Genomic DNA, 16,398 nt, shown 5'->3' with positions numbered 1-16,398 from the left:
TAAAAGTCAACACATTTCTTCTCATTTACTTTACTCTTCTCGTTTTATTTCTCTATCTTTTTCATTTCCTACTTTATCCTTCATTTAATTAACTCACTTAACTCTATCTTAACTAGGGCTGGGGAAAAATACCAAAAAAATGATATATCGCTCGTATCGTATTGAAAAATATCGAAAAATTATCAAATTTTCGATATATCGTAATTTTCGATACGATACGATATCGTATCATAAGTTTTCGATACGATAACGATATGAATTTCCTTATATCGCGATATATCGTTTTATATCGAAAATACTATATATATCGAAAATTTTCGATATATCGATATTTTCGATATATATCGATATTTTATTTTCGATATATATATCGAAAATTTCGATATATATCGATATTTAACGATATATCGAATTTCGGTACGATATATCGAAATATCGATACAATAACGATATGAAATTTTTTTATATCGAAAGTTCGATATATCGAAACGTTCGATACGATAACAATATGAAATTCTTTCACATCGATATTTTCAATACGATACACGATGCAACGTTTTCGATACGATATATCGTATCGACCCACCCCTAATCTTAACGCTTCCACAACCGCATAACAAAGGGAATATATGATTTCACAAAATGTTCCAAAATATTAATGGAGAAAGTAAAGTTTCAATATACACAAATAAGAAAAATATTATTGTATGAAATGAAAAAGGAAAGGATGCGAAAAAAAAGGGGTAAAGTTAGTTGGTAGGCAAACCACCAAGTGAGAGAGATTCCCGCCTTGAAACAATTCATTTAAATTCATCAACCAAATATCGCCGGAAAATAATTTCCTAGGGCGGGAGTATGCACGGCGGCGGCAAATGATATATATTTCCTCTCCGGCAATGGAGAAATATTCCCAATTTGTCGTCAACGCATACTCTCCCCCTCCCCGGCCCCTCCTGGAGGCCAAGCGCGGAGCTGAGGATGGCGAAGACAGACTCTCCGCCCTCCCCGACTCCCTCTGCCACCAGATCGTGTCACTCCTGCCCGCCACCGAGGCCAGGCGGACGGCGTTCCTCTCCCGCCGCTGGCGCTACATCTGGTGCGCCTGCCATTCCTTCGACTTCGACGAGAGGGAATTCCACGGCCGCCCCCTCCCCCTCCTCCACCGCTACCGCAGCCGCCTCAATTTCATCCGATTCGTCGACGGCGCCGTCGAACACCGCCGCAGATTCTTCGACGACCTCACCGTCGACCGATTCAGAGTCTCGATCCGCTTCTTCGAGGAGCTCGCGCCTCACCTTGATCAGTGGATCGCCTTCGCGCTGGAGAAGAGCGTCAAGGAGCTCAGCGTGACGGCCGAGATGAAGGATCTCATCGCGATCGCTGAGTTTCTTCAGCCGTTCAGAGTGCCGTACGAGCTTCCCACCGCCGTGTTCTCCGCGAGATCGATCCAGACCCTAGATCTGGTGTTCTGCGATCTCCGCCGCGTCTCCGCCGCTTCGATCTCTCTGCCGCTTCTCAAAAACCTAGAAATGGTGAACGTCCATTTGAGCGATTCCATTTTGGAAGGAATTCTCTCCACAAGCCCTCTCCTTGAGAAAATCAGCCTCTCCCTCGTCTGCGGCCTCAAAAACCTCCGAATCTCCGGCGAGAATCTCAAAATGGCGGTGGTTCTAAAATGCTCGCCGCTCTCAAACGTAACCATCGCCGCTCCGAATCTGGAATCGCTTCTCTTCAGAGGGAAGCGCCACAGCCTCGACAAAATCGACGTATCGAGCTGCCGGAATCTCCGATTCCTGTGGCTGCAGCGCGCCACCAGCCTCACCGACGACGGCCTCGAGAAAATCGTGCGGCAAAACCCAAAGCTCGAGGTGATGATTCTATCCCACTGCTCGGGATTAAAAGACGCGTTCATCAACTCACCCAAACTGTGGATGTTGGTGCTGTTCAAGTGCAAGCACCTGAACAGCGTCAAAATCCTGGCTCCGTCGCTGACTGCGCTAGAATACTCGGGCCACATGGTCTCGTTTGGAGCTGTGGAGGCATCGCCCAAGCTGGACGCGGTGGTGCACATGGACCCGGGGGAGATATCGAGCCGGTGGTACGGGAAGCTGAGGGAGATGTGCGGGAAGCTGGAGGGGTGCAGGAAGTTGTGGATCAAGTGTGAACACAACATAGACTTGATCATACCGCACGACATGCGGAAGCGGCTGCAGCCGCAGCTACATGGGCTGAGGGAGCTCAAGGTCCACGTGCGCAGCGGGATTCTGAATCTTGCGGTGCTTGAAGATGGGATTCGGTGGATCTTCCCTGGGTTAAGGAATCTGTACGTGGAATCTGATGGATTCACGCACCATTTTTGCTACAATCACAATGGCAATGGCAATGGGGATGTAGATGTCGGGAGGAGGAGGAAGTTCCTCATAAATCAAACGCATCACAATACTTAGATTCATATATCTATTGCTTTTTGGGCGCAACTCACTAATTTTTCTGCCCCCAAAATCATATATGTATCATTCTAGTCTTGGCGATGTTTACATGTACGATTAATTACAACTTTCTTCCTTATGGAATCTGATGTCGCGTCAGGAAATTAGCACATATAAGATCACGTATAGTATAAATCATAAAAGACAGAAACACAATGAATTATTAACCCAATTTGATACTATAGCTATCTACTCAAGCTAAAGGTTTTATTGCAAAAATAATGATCCATAATCCTAGTCAAGATATGTTTAAATTGAGTCTTAACTCTTAAATAATTGTACTGCAGTCCTCCATACAAAACATGTTAAGCGGTTGCGTTAATCATGCAAGTAAGTGATAATGAAAGTCGATAGAGTAGCCAAGAGTAACTCTCAAATTTCATTTTTTTTTATTTATATACACCCTATGAATTCATACAATTCCCACAATCCGATGTTCTCACTCCATTTCTTTTAATTAAGAAATTATGAATCTAATATATAATCAACAAAAAACAAGAATATATATATTTCAATGTTTTTTTGGATGCACATTATAAAAGCACATGAATACTTAAATGCTCAAGAGTCAAGTGTTTCTCATTGCCCTAGGCCCTAGGGTCTATTTTTCAGATGACAAAAATATGTATACACTACACAGTAAAGCCAGGCAAACAGGGGATATAGAGAACTGAGTATTCCTATTAAGATAAGTTAAATATTTAATTGATATTCAAGATAGATAGACCTCGAAACTAGCAGTTGTAATCATCTGACAGACAGGACAAACAGTAGCAAAGGCTTGACACTCTCTACACAAACAGAAATGTCTACACGGCATTAGCAGAACGGATACCTCCTTGCCTTTGCAAGCTTTACAGATGATGTCTTTCTTCGCGGGAGCAGAGACGCTGAGGTAGTTGTTTGGATCAATGCAAGACGCAGCATCATCCGCATCGCTCTCTCCACGCCCTTCTTTGCCTGCGTTTGACCCCCGCATGGCTTGCTCGAGATTGGTTTTCAGAACATTCACGACTGACTCGTTGTACTTGGCCATATAGCACCAGTTCTGGGCTTCACTCGTTGCTTGCTTCATGCTCTCGACCAGTTCTTTGTTTCTGCGGGTTACGCTCTCCAGCTCAACGTCTTTCTCGCGCAGCTTTCTGCTTACTCGTTTCTCCAGGGCAGTCACGAAAGAGGCCATGTGTCTCTGCCTCATGGCTTGGACCCCTTTTACCATATTTTCTTCCTGTCCGGATTCAAGAACATATGTCAGCTGGGTGCATTGGACAACTGCAGCCTCAAGTAGCATTTTACTACTACACATTTTATCGAGTTTCCCACATGAACGGACAATAGAAATACCTGAGTTCTGATAAAGTGGTTGAGTTCTTCCTTTTGCTGATCAAGTTCACTTTTGATGTCATTGCTCAGATAAGGAAAAACTGAGGATGCTGCTGTCAGGCTTCCACTTGCAGAAGTGATAGAGGAGTTCCGCTCCTCGTCATCATAAGAGAGTCTTAAACCAGTGGACACAGGATTTAGGTTCAACGTGCTGGCTCTTCTCTCCGATTCATCATTTGAAGTTTTATTGCTTAATGAAAACGGAAATTTTTGCTGCCTCGGAATGGCTTCAGCATCCCTGCCACATTTATTCGACAGGAGGAATGGAGTGTCGCTGTTACTTCCAAGATAATTTACAGGGTCAGAATGAAATTCCACAGGTACTGCAACACAAATCGAACAAGATATATCAATGGACATGCATTAGCCCCACACCAGAATATGCGAGACAGAAAACGTTAGACGTTTGATGCTAATCCAACTTACCAGTATACTCTTACTACAATACCAATGTCATCACCAACAATTTCAAAGGAAAGGGATATTTTATTTCTCTTTTTTGGGGGTAATGACTATCGATCATAATACATGTGAACTAAGAAATGGATGAATTCAAAAATTTTAAGCTCGTCTCTAAGTTTAAAACGAGAAAAACATTAAATGGAAATCGGATCATTATTGCATGTGACACTTCACTTTTCCAACGAAATAAACAAAAGAATGGAAGCACAGGTCATGATGTAGGGTCAGATATATATTTTAGACAGAACACGAATACATGTCATGTTATGTTTGTTCATGACAGTTAGCATGGTATAAAGTAGTATAAACAATAGCAGCACATGCAGAATTGCTAGGACATGCACTTCAATATTTTTCCGACCCCCACCACTAGTCCCAACCAAATAATAAATGCTACTGCAGATGCCTAACAATAACCACATGTGGGAAATATTTAGGCATGATCAAAGAGAAAACAATGGTAGCGACTAGTGAGCATTTATAAAACACGTTTCAAAGAAAACTAAAAGAGCACAATTATGGCGGGTAAAACCCATATATATCAGATATGATAGATAACTGTTAGAACTCACAGTTTCCACATAATTGCAGCTGATTTGGGACATCTGCCGGGTATTGAAGATGATTTTCAAGAAAAGACGGGGCAGCAGTGTTGCTGTTGTTGCCTCTGAACATTGCCAGACAATGTATGTGTAGCTGATTTGCTTCTGCAGGAGGAACACAGTTATGAACTCGAATACAGGATCAAACTATTGATTGTGCTCGAGCCAAATATAGTTTGTTGAAACTTGAAAGTATTAGAGACCCATTGATTACACAAGTTTGACAAAAGCTCATACATCAGGCCTTTTAAAATGGATCATGAAAACTAAAATATTACATAAACAGCCATATCTTGTCTATCTTCTTCTCTCTCTGAGAGACAAAAGGACTTTTTGGAATACAGCATACACTTGATGTTTCGCACAATTACTTCTGTTTTTGTTTATTAAGTCGGAAATTGCTAGAGCACAATTACACATACTGACTAGAAAGATTGCAAACCTGAGATTCGGTAGGATAAGGACTTAGCTAAGTATTAAGTACTCCCTGAACACAACGCAGAAGTAACACTGGAGACTATGCATGATATTTTCACATAATTGTAGCTCTTATGGTGAAATAAATCTAACTCAAACGAACAATTATCAACAAAACTCATTAGCTTCTTTGGAAGAATATTGCTACATTCAGTAGTTGGAGACATGATATAAAAAAACTTGTGCCTTTATTTAAGGAACGTGGAACAGCCTCAAGAAAATGAGAGATCTCCAAATTACACACTAGAAATTTCGAATATGAAAGTAAGAAGTCAATTTGGCTCCACATCCAACACTTTAGCCTAAAAGTAATTCTGAATGAACACAAATCATCATAAAAATTCATGTCTTTATACAAGAAATTGATTGATCAGATAAGAGAGTGACAATCAAGCGCAACAACACATCTTTCATCCTCAACAAGAAAAAATCCAGTAAAAGGCATATTATTCCATGGGCAAAATAAGGCATGCATAGGAAATGATCAAAAAAATTAGATCTTTATTCACTAAGAAATAGAATTGACCTCGGATCATAAATGTTATGAAAACCAAGAAATAGAGTTGTAAAGACATACTTAAAGGAGAGAATGGGTACGAGTGAAGAAAAATGGTGGTGCGGTGAGAGATATAATAATGGTGAGGGTTTGGTTGGGATGATGGAGGCGTTTGTTGTAACAAAATAAAAGCGCGCAGAAGAGAGCAGAAAAGGGAATCAGCAGATGAAGAAGAGCGAATCGAGTGAGGCCCACATGAAATAAACAAGAGAGAGAGAGAGAGGGGCAGGTTTCTCCTTTATTCATTATTCAATTCTCATTTCTCCCATCCTTTTTTCTCTTCTTTTTTTGGTTTTTATTTGCTTACATACGCGTCTTGTTTTTTTCCACTTTTTATTACTACTATTAAGCCCTTCACAACCAATAATCTTACTTTTAATTTTTGATCATCTATAAAAATTTATTACATTTTGATAAATTCATCTTTTTAATAAATACAGTTTTCATAATTCTTGTGTCAGAATGTAATTCATCGCATAAGAGAACAAGAGACTACAAATTTGATTTCATAAATTAAATCAATTTTCTTCATCATATAAGTTGGATCGATAGGAGTACAAGATTCATTTCAGAAATTAAGTACTCCTATAATTCTTTTTTTTAACTAAACCAGTATATTTTTCTTAATATTCATGTCAATGAAATTCATTATATAAGTCGGGATGAACGGAGTACAAGATTGATTTTCATAATAAAATCTTTTCCATTTATTAGAGCTGATTTCAAAAGTTGATCATAAAATCTGCACTAATGGCACGGTAAATAATCATAGTTGATGTTTGATAACAATAATTGAAAGGAGAGGCTGCCATTCATTAATGACTGTATTCTTATATAATACTGCACTTAATAATATTTATTTTGATGCTTATCGCTAATCCATACGATAATTGTCCATTGACTCCACCATTAACCCCACTTTCGTTATTATTCAATTGAAATTAACAACAACAACAAAAAAAAAAAAGAAAAAAAAATCTGTATTTATTAATAAGTCATACGCAACGGTTTTTTGGGGGACCTTTTATTGCAATCAAATATTAATGTGGCGTGATTAATGGCGTTTCGTTGTCTCAAAGCTTAATCACTTCCAATTAGAATCTTCTTACCTTTTAAAATTCTGGCCCTCATTTTTTTTTTGGTAACGTGCCTAAGATAATGAGCAAATGAATTGGGACGTAAAGTCATTAGAATAATGAGTCACATCCTAAATTGAGAAACAAAGAGAAAAATAAAATCAGCCCTCATTAGTTTTTTTTCTTAATAAAGTGTAACAAAATTAATTTCTTGATTTATATTGATTATAGTAATTTCTTACTATTAACTCATTTTGATGGTATTAGTAATTATTTGGTGGAAAATTAAGTTACTCCATTAAATGAATGAACCGGCCTTATCTTATTACGGACAAATCTATTTATTTCTCATTTATTTTCCCTCTTTACGTGTTCGGATGTTCCATAGGATAGGCCCATAGCTAGTTGTTTTCAAGATTAAAAATCCTCAACTTAACTACAATTGTGTAATTATATTTTATTATTTATTTAATATTTTGGGCAAATGGGGGGGGGGGGGGGGTTGGGGGGTGTGGGGGGCTGTGTTTCGGCCTCAAAAAATTGATTTCATTAGTTTATGAGTTTTGAATTTAATTCGCAGGCCATGTCATATTTTTTTTAAGGTGATGGGCTAATGGGTTAGGCCTCACTTGATTAATTTCATTTATTTGGTCAATGGGTCCATGGCCTCACTTAATTTGTGAACTAATGGGCTTAATTGCCTTCACCTAAAAAAAAAGGTGATGTACTAAAAATTAAAATTTTAAATAAAATTGCATGATGTCCACCATTGTTAGCTGCTCAAAACACATGACAATTCTTTATTCATGAGGAAGGCCTAGTTACCAGAAGGGACTCGAGATAATGAAGATTCTTGCTGAACAAATCGGCATTCCTATCGAGGTCTATACATATACATAATACACACGCGCGTGCACATACGTTGTCAATGAATATAAACAACCTTATGGATTGATATGTTTGGGATGTAGGTTAAGAGCATGAATAACCCTGGCCCGGATTTGGGCCGCAAGTCTCCTCCACGTCATCATTCCCTCAAATTAGGGGTTCCAGGTCACAACTCCATTAACACCGCAGGCCACAACTCGGGCCACAACTCAGACCACAACTATTCATTTCACAACATATTTTAATCGTAAAATAGAATACGTTGAACAATTAAAACCGGGAAAATTCATTGTTCAGTCAGAAAATAGGAAAAGAAAATTACAAATCCTAGAAAAAAAAATTACCAATACTAGAGAAAGAAAATTACCAAACCTAGAAAAAAGAAAATTACAAATCCTAGAAAAAAGAACTACTTTTTCTTCATTTGTGCGCGAAGGTATTCGATCATCTCACGGTGCAATTCGAGCTCGTACTTCGACATTCTCGAGGTATCCCTCGATGTCAACTCCGTCAGCTGGCCTATCCGCAACGTAATACTCATATCTGACATAGAGTCTGATATCTTGTCCAAGGAAGGATTGGGTGGCGGCGGCGGCATAGCGGAGTAGCTCGCAGTTGTCTTCCCTTTTGCTTTCCTCTTTGCCGTCTTTGTGCCCATCGGACGGCTTCCAGTACCAGGAGATGAGAGGAAGAAGTCATCGTCTGTCACGTTGAGGTCGATTGGCGGACCTCCTTCGCTTGAAGTGTAGTGTCCGGCGGCGACTTTGGTTCTCTTCGCCGCCGCTTCAGCCCACCAGTGTACTTCGGGCTCTTCTCGACAAGCTTCCAAACGTCGAAGTACTTGAAGTGCTTCTTCCCGTCAGCGAAGTAATCTGCCTTGGCCTTGTCCACAAGGTCCATCTCGCTGTGCCCGCTCGGCCACATCCGGACTACGTTAGTCCACTTGCCATTCCACTTGTTAATCTCCTTCTGCACCCGACCCCAATGCTTGCGTAGCTTCACGTAAGTACGCTCGAACGAGCCTTCGGGTCGACCAGCGTTGTACTTATCCGCAATCCGCTGCCAGAACGCTTTGCCGCTTTGCTGGTTGCCGATCACAGCGTCCTCGGAGACGTCGACGTAGTTCTTGGCCAGCCACATTGTCTCCTGCGGACTGTACTTCTTCAGCCCATCCTCATCGGCAACCTTGCCCTTGCCCCTCCGTGGAGTTGGCTCCATATCGCTGATATCGTACTCATCAGTGCTAACCGGCGATGCCATGTCTACATTGGTAGGCAGCCCGGGACTAGGTGTTGCATCTGGATCGGGTGTCGGCGGCACTTGCCAGTTCTGGGAGTTCACGAAATCGTCCATCTGGCGTTGGTCGCTGTTAAACCAATCCATAGAACTCAAAAAGTCTTGAAATGCTAGAGGATTGAGAGTGAAGTGAGAGTTTGTGTGGAAGAGTTACAAAAAATGAGCAAATATAGTGTATAAATAGAAAAAAAAAAAAATTGAAATTCGGTGGGGACTTGCGGCCCGGCCCAAACGCAATTAACGCCGGGACGGGCCGCAACCGATGCGGCCCGGGCACGCATAACGCCGGCCGGGACGTGACTCGGGAGCGGCCCCGGGACGCAACTGCGTCCTCGGGACCGTCCCGGGCCGAGCCGCAACCTCCTCCAACGCTGTTCTCGGGCCAGGACTCGCGATTTGCGGCCCGGCCCGCCTGCGTTATTCATGCCCTAATGGACCAGAGGCAACCATGACTGGAATCTGCAAAAAGGCTATTGACTGCATCAGTGCTGCTGCTTGAAGTTGCTAATTAATTCTCATAACCAATCCTTCATCTTACTTTTTAATTTTGATTTACCCAAAATGGGCCTCAAGAAATTGGTCTTTAATACAACTATCACAATATATCCAAATTTAAGAGCTACTCCTACAATCTTGATGAAATAAATTAAAGAGCTAGTACAATTTTGATGAAACGTAGAGCTACTATAACTTTTGTAGTAATAAAAATGTACTATGAAGTATTTCTTTCTTGCTTCCGGTCATCCGGATGAGTGAAGTAAAATTCCTTAATAAAATAAAATACTCTAGGTTTGAAGTAGTATAGACCTTCCTACTCTTTACTAAGTTGAATTAAATTCATTTTTTTTATGTTCCAATTGAATTGAGTTATTTTATTTTTTGATAAAATACATATATCTAATTATTCTTATTTTATTTCATTACTTACTCTATTCTATACTCTATTATTTTTCCTACTTTATTCATTTGTTATATTTTTTAACACAATTCTTAATCTTGTAATGAAAAATTTTGACTCAATTTATTTGGGATGCAGGAAATAATAAAGAATTAAATTCTATTACAAATGTAGACCAGAGAATATTCAGCTTTCCCAATACGACAGAAATACCCTTACGCCTAGTGTTTCACATAACACAAATTAAAGAACATTTTTCCAACATTAATGTGATGTCATGTACCCAACATTGAAATAAAAAAAGATCCTCATACATTGGAAAAAATAAATCAAGTACTAGAAGAAAGAGAAATTTGTGATAAAGATTCCCATGCCTATTCCTTTTAACTCTAGAAGATACAATTGATCTACTATACGTATGTCATACTATAAATTAGTACTACTAGTATTTTATGAAAATAAATGGTTTTCATTATATTGGGTAGCTTAACAAACCATATCAACTCTTACCTAATAACCACATTACTATTCCTTCACCAACAACACTTTATTTAAAAATTGATGTATATAAGAGAAAATATTTAATAAAATAAGTTATTACTACTTCAAAACATGTAAAATTGTGTCTCTAAAGAAAGATAAGTATTTATAAGTACAATTTATGTATTTATAAGTACAATTGTGTCTCTCTCTTTTTTTTTTTTTTTAAGAAAAGCGAGCAGAGCCCGAATACACACTAACGAATATAAGAAACACCTAATCAAATACTATATTACGTTACTATTGTTACAGTAACCACCCCTAAAAATAAGTATATTACTTATACTACTATACTAAGACCATCTCTAATGGTACACTAAAACCTAAAATGGGATAGGTACTTAGCTCCAATAGTACTCAAAAATCAATCCTATTTTTGATTTTTGAGAAAAAAATACCTATATTTAGGTTTACACTAAACTAATACCTAAAAGTTTTTTAAATTTTGTGAGTAAAAAAAGCATAATATAGAGAATATTCTTTTAAGTTTAAGTTTAGTATAAATGGTTGGAGTAAAATCAATATTTAGTGTGAGATTTACGCTAAAATGAGTTTGAGTTTAGTGGAATGGTTGGAGATGCTCTAAACTACTGTATACTAACAATTCTCAGTAAATTAAATTTTATTGGTGACTGAGATTATAATAAATCACTCTGATAACAACTGCGAAGAAAAGTGATGTCTGATTTAAAAACAAGTCAATGGCCATGGGCAGATCAAAATCATTAGTAGTACAATTTAAATTTAATAAAATAAATTAATAAGTCCAAAGAAGTGACTCCTGCCATCAAATATCTGTATTTTTGGTTCTGTAATCTGATTATATTTTTAATCTAAGATATGCCATTGTTCTATCTTCGAATTCAAAGCAAATTTATTGTTTCCCCGAAAAAATACAAGTAGATTTTTCTACATCTGTATCTGTGACCGCACTGTGAGGCGTCGCTATCTTTATGTTTAATGTTTATGCACCTTTTTGCAGAATTATCTTATTTTGTAAATACACTATTGAATTGTGCGAATTATGGCTGAAGAGTGAAGAACTGAAGTGTGTAGAGTTATGCTGTTCTTGAAAAAACTAGTGGATTTTTCATTTTTGTAAAGAATAAGATGCTATAAGCTGTAGAGATTTTTCTCTTTTTACCTTTTTTGCAAAACGCAAAGACGGATAGAAGGTTAAAACTGCGTGGAATTCATAGGCAAACTCAATTCCCATATCTCAAGGCTTTGTTTTCAAGAAAATACCCCTCATTTTTTTGGTTTCACTTCATCCCATGTTTGTGAGCATTTTGGGTAAGAAATCTGCTCCGTTTGGATCAAGACAGCACCTTTATCATCCGGGCCTTTTGTTTTTCTGCCTAAAGCTGGTGGATTTATTGGAGATTCAGTGAGTAGTTTCGGAATCTAGAAGTGGGAAATCTTTGTTTGTATGAGCATTGTGTGTGGAGTGTGTGAATTGCGGTGAGATCACTTATTCTATGAAGGGAATGAGAATTATGCAGAGGTGAAATTAGTGGAGTATGGAAAGAGGAAAGTTCCTGCTTTGGCAAGTGGGATTGCTGGTTTTGACCTTAATTGAGGCTTCTCATTCAACTCTATCTCCTTCTGGTGTAAATTATGAAGGTAGATTTTCTTCTTTCTGAAAAAAGGTTTTGTTTTTTTAGTTTCCTTTGCTCAGTAATTTGGAAATTATATGGAAATTATAACTGATCACTAGTCTTGTTCCTGTTCTTGCAACTCCCTGCAGTTGTTGCTCTGATCGCAATAAAGAATGACTTACACGATCCTTTCAATGTGCTGGAAAATTGGGATGCTAATTCTGTTGATCCCTGTAGCTGGAGAATGGTTACTTGTGGCCTAGATGGTTATGTCTCTGCTCTGTAAGTTGCTTGGCCGCCGAAACTAATGCTGAAATTGGTTTCTTAATGTCATCACTAATCTTTCTTGTTACCAATGCTTGCATAACAGTGAAAAAGTTTTTCAATCTTATCACTAATCTTTATTGATGGTTAACCAGAGGACTATCTAGCCTTGGCTTATCTGGAACTCTGTCGCCCCGGATAGCGAACCTCACTAACTTGCAATCTGTGTAAGTAGTTTAGATAATGCTTGCTTCTTGGATGGAGTGTGATTTTGCTAATGCCTATGTCTCTGTAGGTTACTGCAAAACAATGGAATCACTGGTACTATTCCAGCCGCTGTTGGGAAGTTAGAAAAGCTTCAAGCACTCGACCTCTCTGTTAACAGGCTATCTGGTGAAATTCCCAGTTCTCTGGGGGATCTGAAGAACTTGAACTATCTGTGCGTTTGAGAATTATACAATTAAGCAATTAACTAATACTACTACTTTCTGAAGATTGATTCTCATGCCTGCTATTCTTCTGGCAAGACAGGCGGATTAACAATAACAGCCTTACTGGACCTATTCCCGACTCTCTGACCAAAGTCGAGAGTCTCACTCTCGTGTATGCCATCCTTCATTTCTCAAAATGGCTGTAGTATCCCCCTTCAATCAATAACTGTAGGCTTATTGTATTATTAATTCTTGCAGAGACATTTCCTTCAATAATTTCAGTGGCTCGTTGCCTAAAATTCATGCTAGAACGTTTAAGTGAGTTATCTTTCTAGTTACATGGACTAATTTGTTCTCATATTGCATTATACTCGTTGCTAATTTTAAGTAGCCTCATTGCTCGAATCGGTTTTCAGAATGGTCGGGAACCCTCTAATTTGTGGACTGAATTCTCGAAACAATTGTTCTGTTGTCTATCCAGAGCCGTTGTCCTTCCCACCAGATGCTGTTAAAGGCAAGTATCATCTCATCTTCTTCCATCGCTTGTGCCTCATGATCGAGATAATATATTATCTGATATCTGCTTCCTACGCAGGTCAATCAGACTCTGGAACAAAACATCATGTTGCAGTTGCTTTTGGAGCAAGCTTTGGTGGTTCCTTTTTCATCATTGTTGTTGTTGGCTTGCTGTTTTGGTGGCGATACAGGCGACATCAACAGATATTTTTTGATATTAACGGTGAGTTTACATTGTTAGAACACGAATGAATGTATGAACTAATTTATATTGATAAATAGATGTGTCTCATCTGGTTCTTGAAAGTTAATGAATATTGGCGTTGAGATGGTAACCACTGAGCCCGACAAGTTTTTTTGCTCGATTGTTTCTTTTTATAGCTCGTAGAACTGGTCCTCAACATGCTTCTGCTCGCCAGTTCATTTTAGAATTACACTCTTATATGTAAAGCAAAAGTTCTCATTGTTCATCATTCCTCTTTCCTCGGGAGAAGCTTTGTTTGCTCCTCGTTACATCATATCCGAATACTATGTTTATTTTGCACGTGCTAATGCAATCACAGAAACTTGTCTTGGTTTGGAACTGACTTCCATTGCTATGATTTTTAACAGAGCAATATGACCCCGAGGTACGCCTAGGGCATTTGAGAAGGTATACTTTCAAGGAGCTTCGAGACGCAACTGATCATTTCAATGTGAAGAATATACTAGGGAAGGGAGGATTCGGTGTTGTATACAAGGGTCGCTTGAACAACGGGACTGTAGTGGCTGTGAAAAGGATAAAGGATTACAATGCTGTTGGTGGAGAGATACAGTTCCAGACAGAGGTAGAGTTGATCAGTTTGGCTGTTCACAGAAATCTCCTCCGACTCTGGGGGTTCTGCTCAACTGAAAGCGAGCGACTCCTAATCTATCCGTACATGCCAAATGGCAGTGTGGCATCGAGACTGAAAGGTAAGCAAAATCCAACAGTCAATCATCAGTTGATCATTATGTAAAGGTATCCATAATTGATTTTTTTGGCAGACCATGTCCATGGGAAGCCAGTACTGGACTGGTCAAGGCGGAAGAGGATAGCGCTGGGCACTGCACGGGGTCTGGTGTATCTGCACGAGCAGTGTGACCCCAGAGTCATCCATCGCGACGTCAAAGCAGCCAACATTCTGCTGGATGAAGACTTTGAGGCAGTGGTTGGCGACTTTGGATTGGCGAAGCTCCTGGACCACCGCGATTCTCATGTCACCACAGCTGTCCGTGGCACTGTTGGTCACATAGCGCCCGAATACCTCTCGACGGGCCAATCATCCGAGAAGACTGATGTCTTCGGATTCGGAATCCTACTCCTGGAGCTGATCACAGGACAAAAAGCTGTCAACTTTGGGCGGGGAAATAACCAGAAAGGGGTGATACTAGACTGGGTACGACGAGCACCACCTTTCTAAAACTGTTACACACACAATGTTGATGATGTTGCTAAATTGGTGATATAGGTAAAGAAGGTCCACCAAGAAGGGAAGCTGAGGCTTATGGCAGACAAAGACCTGAAGAGAGAGTATGATGAAACAGAGCTTAAGGAAATGGTTGAGGTGGCATTGCTGTGCACGCAGTTCAATCCGTTGCATCGGCCTAAAATGTCAGAGGTTTTGAGAATGCTGGAAGGCGATGGCCTAGCAGAGAAGTGGGAGGAGCAATCACAGAACAACGAGCCCCCTAGATACCGATCATTTGAACATCCCGTTCAAAGATACTCGGAATTGATAGACGAATCATCCCTTGTAGTTGAGGCTATGGAGCTATCCGGGCCAAGGTAGTATCTTTCCATAATGTTAGTTTATGTATCGATTATTAAGCTAAAAGATTTGAAAATTTACCATTCGTTGCTGTCTATAGTGTTTGTTTGGAACTATTTGTGTGTCTGAAATCACCTGTATAAAAGAAAGAAAGAAAGAAAGAATCATGTACATTTGAGTTGTTTGGTGGAAGTATTAGATTCATTACATTTCCAAGAGGGTTTGCTCATAATTGTGTTTTGCAATGTGATGCATATGTTAGTGTGTAGCTAAATTATTTACGATTAATTGTAGACAAGAGTTAGAGATCATGAACTAAATTGTGCTCCTACACTATACTACTAACATATTTCGATTTATTTGGGCCATAATCCAAAAATATACTTAGTACATTCTTTACATACTGGGCCTGAACTATATGTTGATTTAGCGTAAGGACCAGAAATTATATGCTTTCCACAAATAATAAAACAATAAATATATTACTAAATCAAAATCATAGTCACAGTACTTATAAAATTAAAAAAAGTATGCCTTTAATTAATACAGCTCAACAAAGGGAAAAGCGCCTGGGATTGCTTCATTTGTAAGACTAATGTCTTGGGAAAGATGTGACATTTTATATCGAAAACGAGCACCATGTGCAGAGTCATAAATTAATAATCATATGATGATGCAATTAACAATGCCTCAATCAGATTCTGTACAAATATAGTATTTCTGAATTAAAGACATCAAATATTGTCATAATGTTAAGGGTATCATAATATACAACTATATGTATAGATTGTAACATTTTGGGTATGTATATACCCAAAATCAATTAAATGTAATCCCATATTAGAAATTGATACATTCCATAAATTATACTTGTGTGAATTGAATTATTATGGTGATAACTTGATAACGACTGAAGCTATTAAAGAAACTTTAAATTCGAATACAAACCTGAATATGATATCATTAATAATACGATGAGACAAAAACACTAATATAGTGGAGTAGTAAACAAAATATCTCCAACTTATTATGTGGAAATTTGCATTAAAATATCTGATAAGTAAAAAATATCCAATCACAAGCCAACAAAGCAGCCGCAAGTCATGGACCCCGCGCCTATGCTCCGGGCACG

General features: G+C 38.9%; 3 protein-coding genes across 4 annotated transcripts; 2 read left to right on the top strand and 1 right to left on the bottom strand.

Annotated features, from left to right (window-relative positions):
- Positions 1-746: 746 nt before the first annotated feature.
- LOC125213216 (F-box/LRR-repeat protein At3g03360-like) lies at positions 747-2,573 on the top strand. The gene has a single exon (XM_048113629.2). It carries the CDS (start codon positions 873-875, stop codon positions 2,445-2,447), a length of 1,575 nt encoding a protein of 524 aa, XP_047969586.1. The 5' UTR covers positions 747-872; the 3' UTR covers positions 2,448-2,573.
- A 577-nt stretch (positions 2,574-3,150) lies between these two features.
- LOC125213217 (SBP (S-ribonuclease binding protein) family protein) lies at positions 3,151-6,191 on the bottom strand. Of its 2 annotated transcripts, none has more exons than XM_048113630.2 (4): positions 5,940-6,191; positions 4,907-5,041; positions 3,834-4,195; positions 3,151-3,717 (listed from the first exon to the last, which is right to left on the bottom strand). In XM_048113630.2, exons 1-4 carry the CDS (start codon positions 5,986-5,988, stop codon positions 3,202-3,204), a joined length of 1,062 nt encoding a protein of 353 aa, XP_047969587.1. In that variant the 5' UTR covers positions 5,989-6,191; the 3' UTR covers positions 3,151-3,201. The 2 variants fall into 2 exon arrangements, with proteins under 2 accessions (XP_047969587.1, XP_047969588.1); XM_048113631.2 differs by having other exon boundaries at positions 5,991-6,191.
- A 5,260-nt stretch (positions 6,192-11,451) lies between these two features.
- LOC125214289 (protein CLAVATA3 INSENSITIVE RECEPTOR KINASE 1-like) lies at positions 11,452-15,482 on the top strand. The gene is made up of 11 exons (XM_048115232.2): positions 11,452-12,290; positions 12,415-12,547; positions 12,685-12,756; positions 12,825-12,968; positions 13,061-13,132; positions 13,219-13,278; positions 13,377-13,474; positions 13,556-13,699; positions 14,089-14,430; positions 14,503-14,894; positions 14,967-15,482. The coding sequence occupies exons 1-11, from the start codon at positions 12,188-12,190 to the stop codon at positions 15,285-15,287; spliced, it is 1,881 nt and encodes a 626-aa protein (XP_047971189.1). The 5' UTR covers positions 11,452-12,187; the 3' UTR covers positions 15,288-15,482.
- Positions 15,483-16,398: the final 916 nt, after the last annotated feature.

Source organism: Salvia hispanica, chromosome 3 (assembly GCF_029641045.1).
Source record: "Salvia hispanica isolate PSC_SH4W2 chromosome 3, Shi_PSC_v1, whole genome shotgun sequence".
Lineage (NCBI taxonomy): Eukaryota > Viridiplantae > Streptophyta > Magnoliopsida > Lamiales > Lamiaceae > Salvia > Salvia hispanica.
The sequence above is the reverse complement of the archived record's forward strand: the minus strand, read 5'-3'. Positions and strand labels throughout refer to the sequence as shown.

Bases quoted from the DNA above. Each gene is read 5' to 3' on its own strand.
- LOC125213216 (XM_048113629.2), top strand. From the start codon at position 873: ATGATATATATTTCCTCTCCGGCAATGGAGAAATATTCCCAATTTGTC.
- LOC125213217 (XM_048113630.2), bottom strand. From the start codon at position 5,988: ATGTCTTTACAACTCTATTTCTTGGTTTTCATAACATTTATGATCCGA. The intron at 5,042-5,939 runs GTCAATTCTATT...TTCCTCCTGCAG, and splicing joins CATAACATTTATGATCCGAG to AAGCAAATCAGCTACACATA. The intron at 3,718-3,833 runs GTATTTCTATTG...GAATCCGGACAG, and splicing joins ACCACTTTATCAGAACTCAG to GAAGAAAATATGGTAAAAGG.
- LOC125214289 (XM_048115232.2), top strand. From the start codon at position 12,188: ATGGAAAGAGGAAAGTTCCTGCTTTGGCAAGTGGGATTGCTGGTTTTG. The intron at 12,969-13,060 runs GTGCGTTTGAGA...CTGGCAAGACAG, and splicing joins CTGAAGAACTTGAACTATCT to GCGGATTAACAATAACAGCC. The intron at 14,895-14,966 runs GTACGACGAGCA...TTGGTGATATAG, and splicing joins AAGGGGTGATACTAGACTGG to GTAAAGAAGGTCCACCAAGA.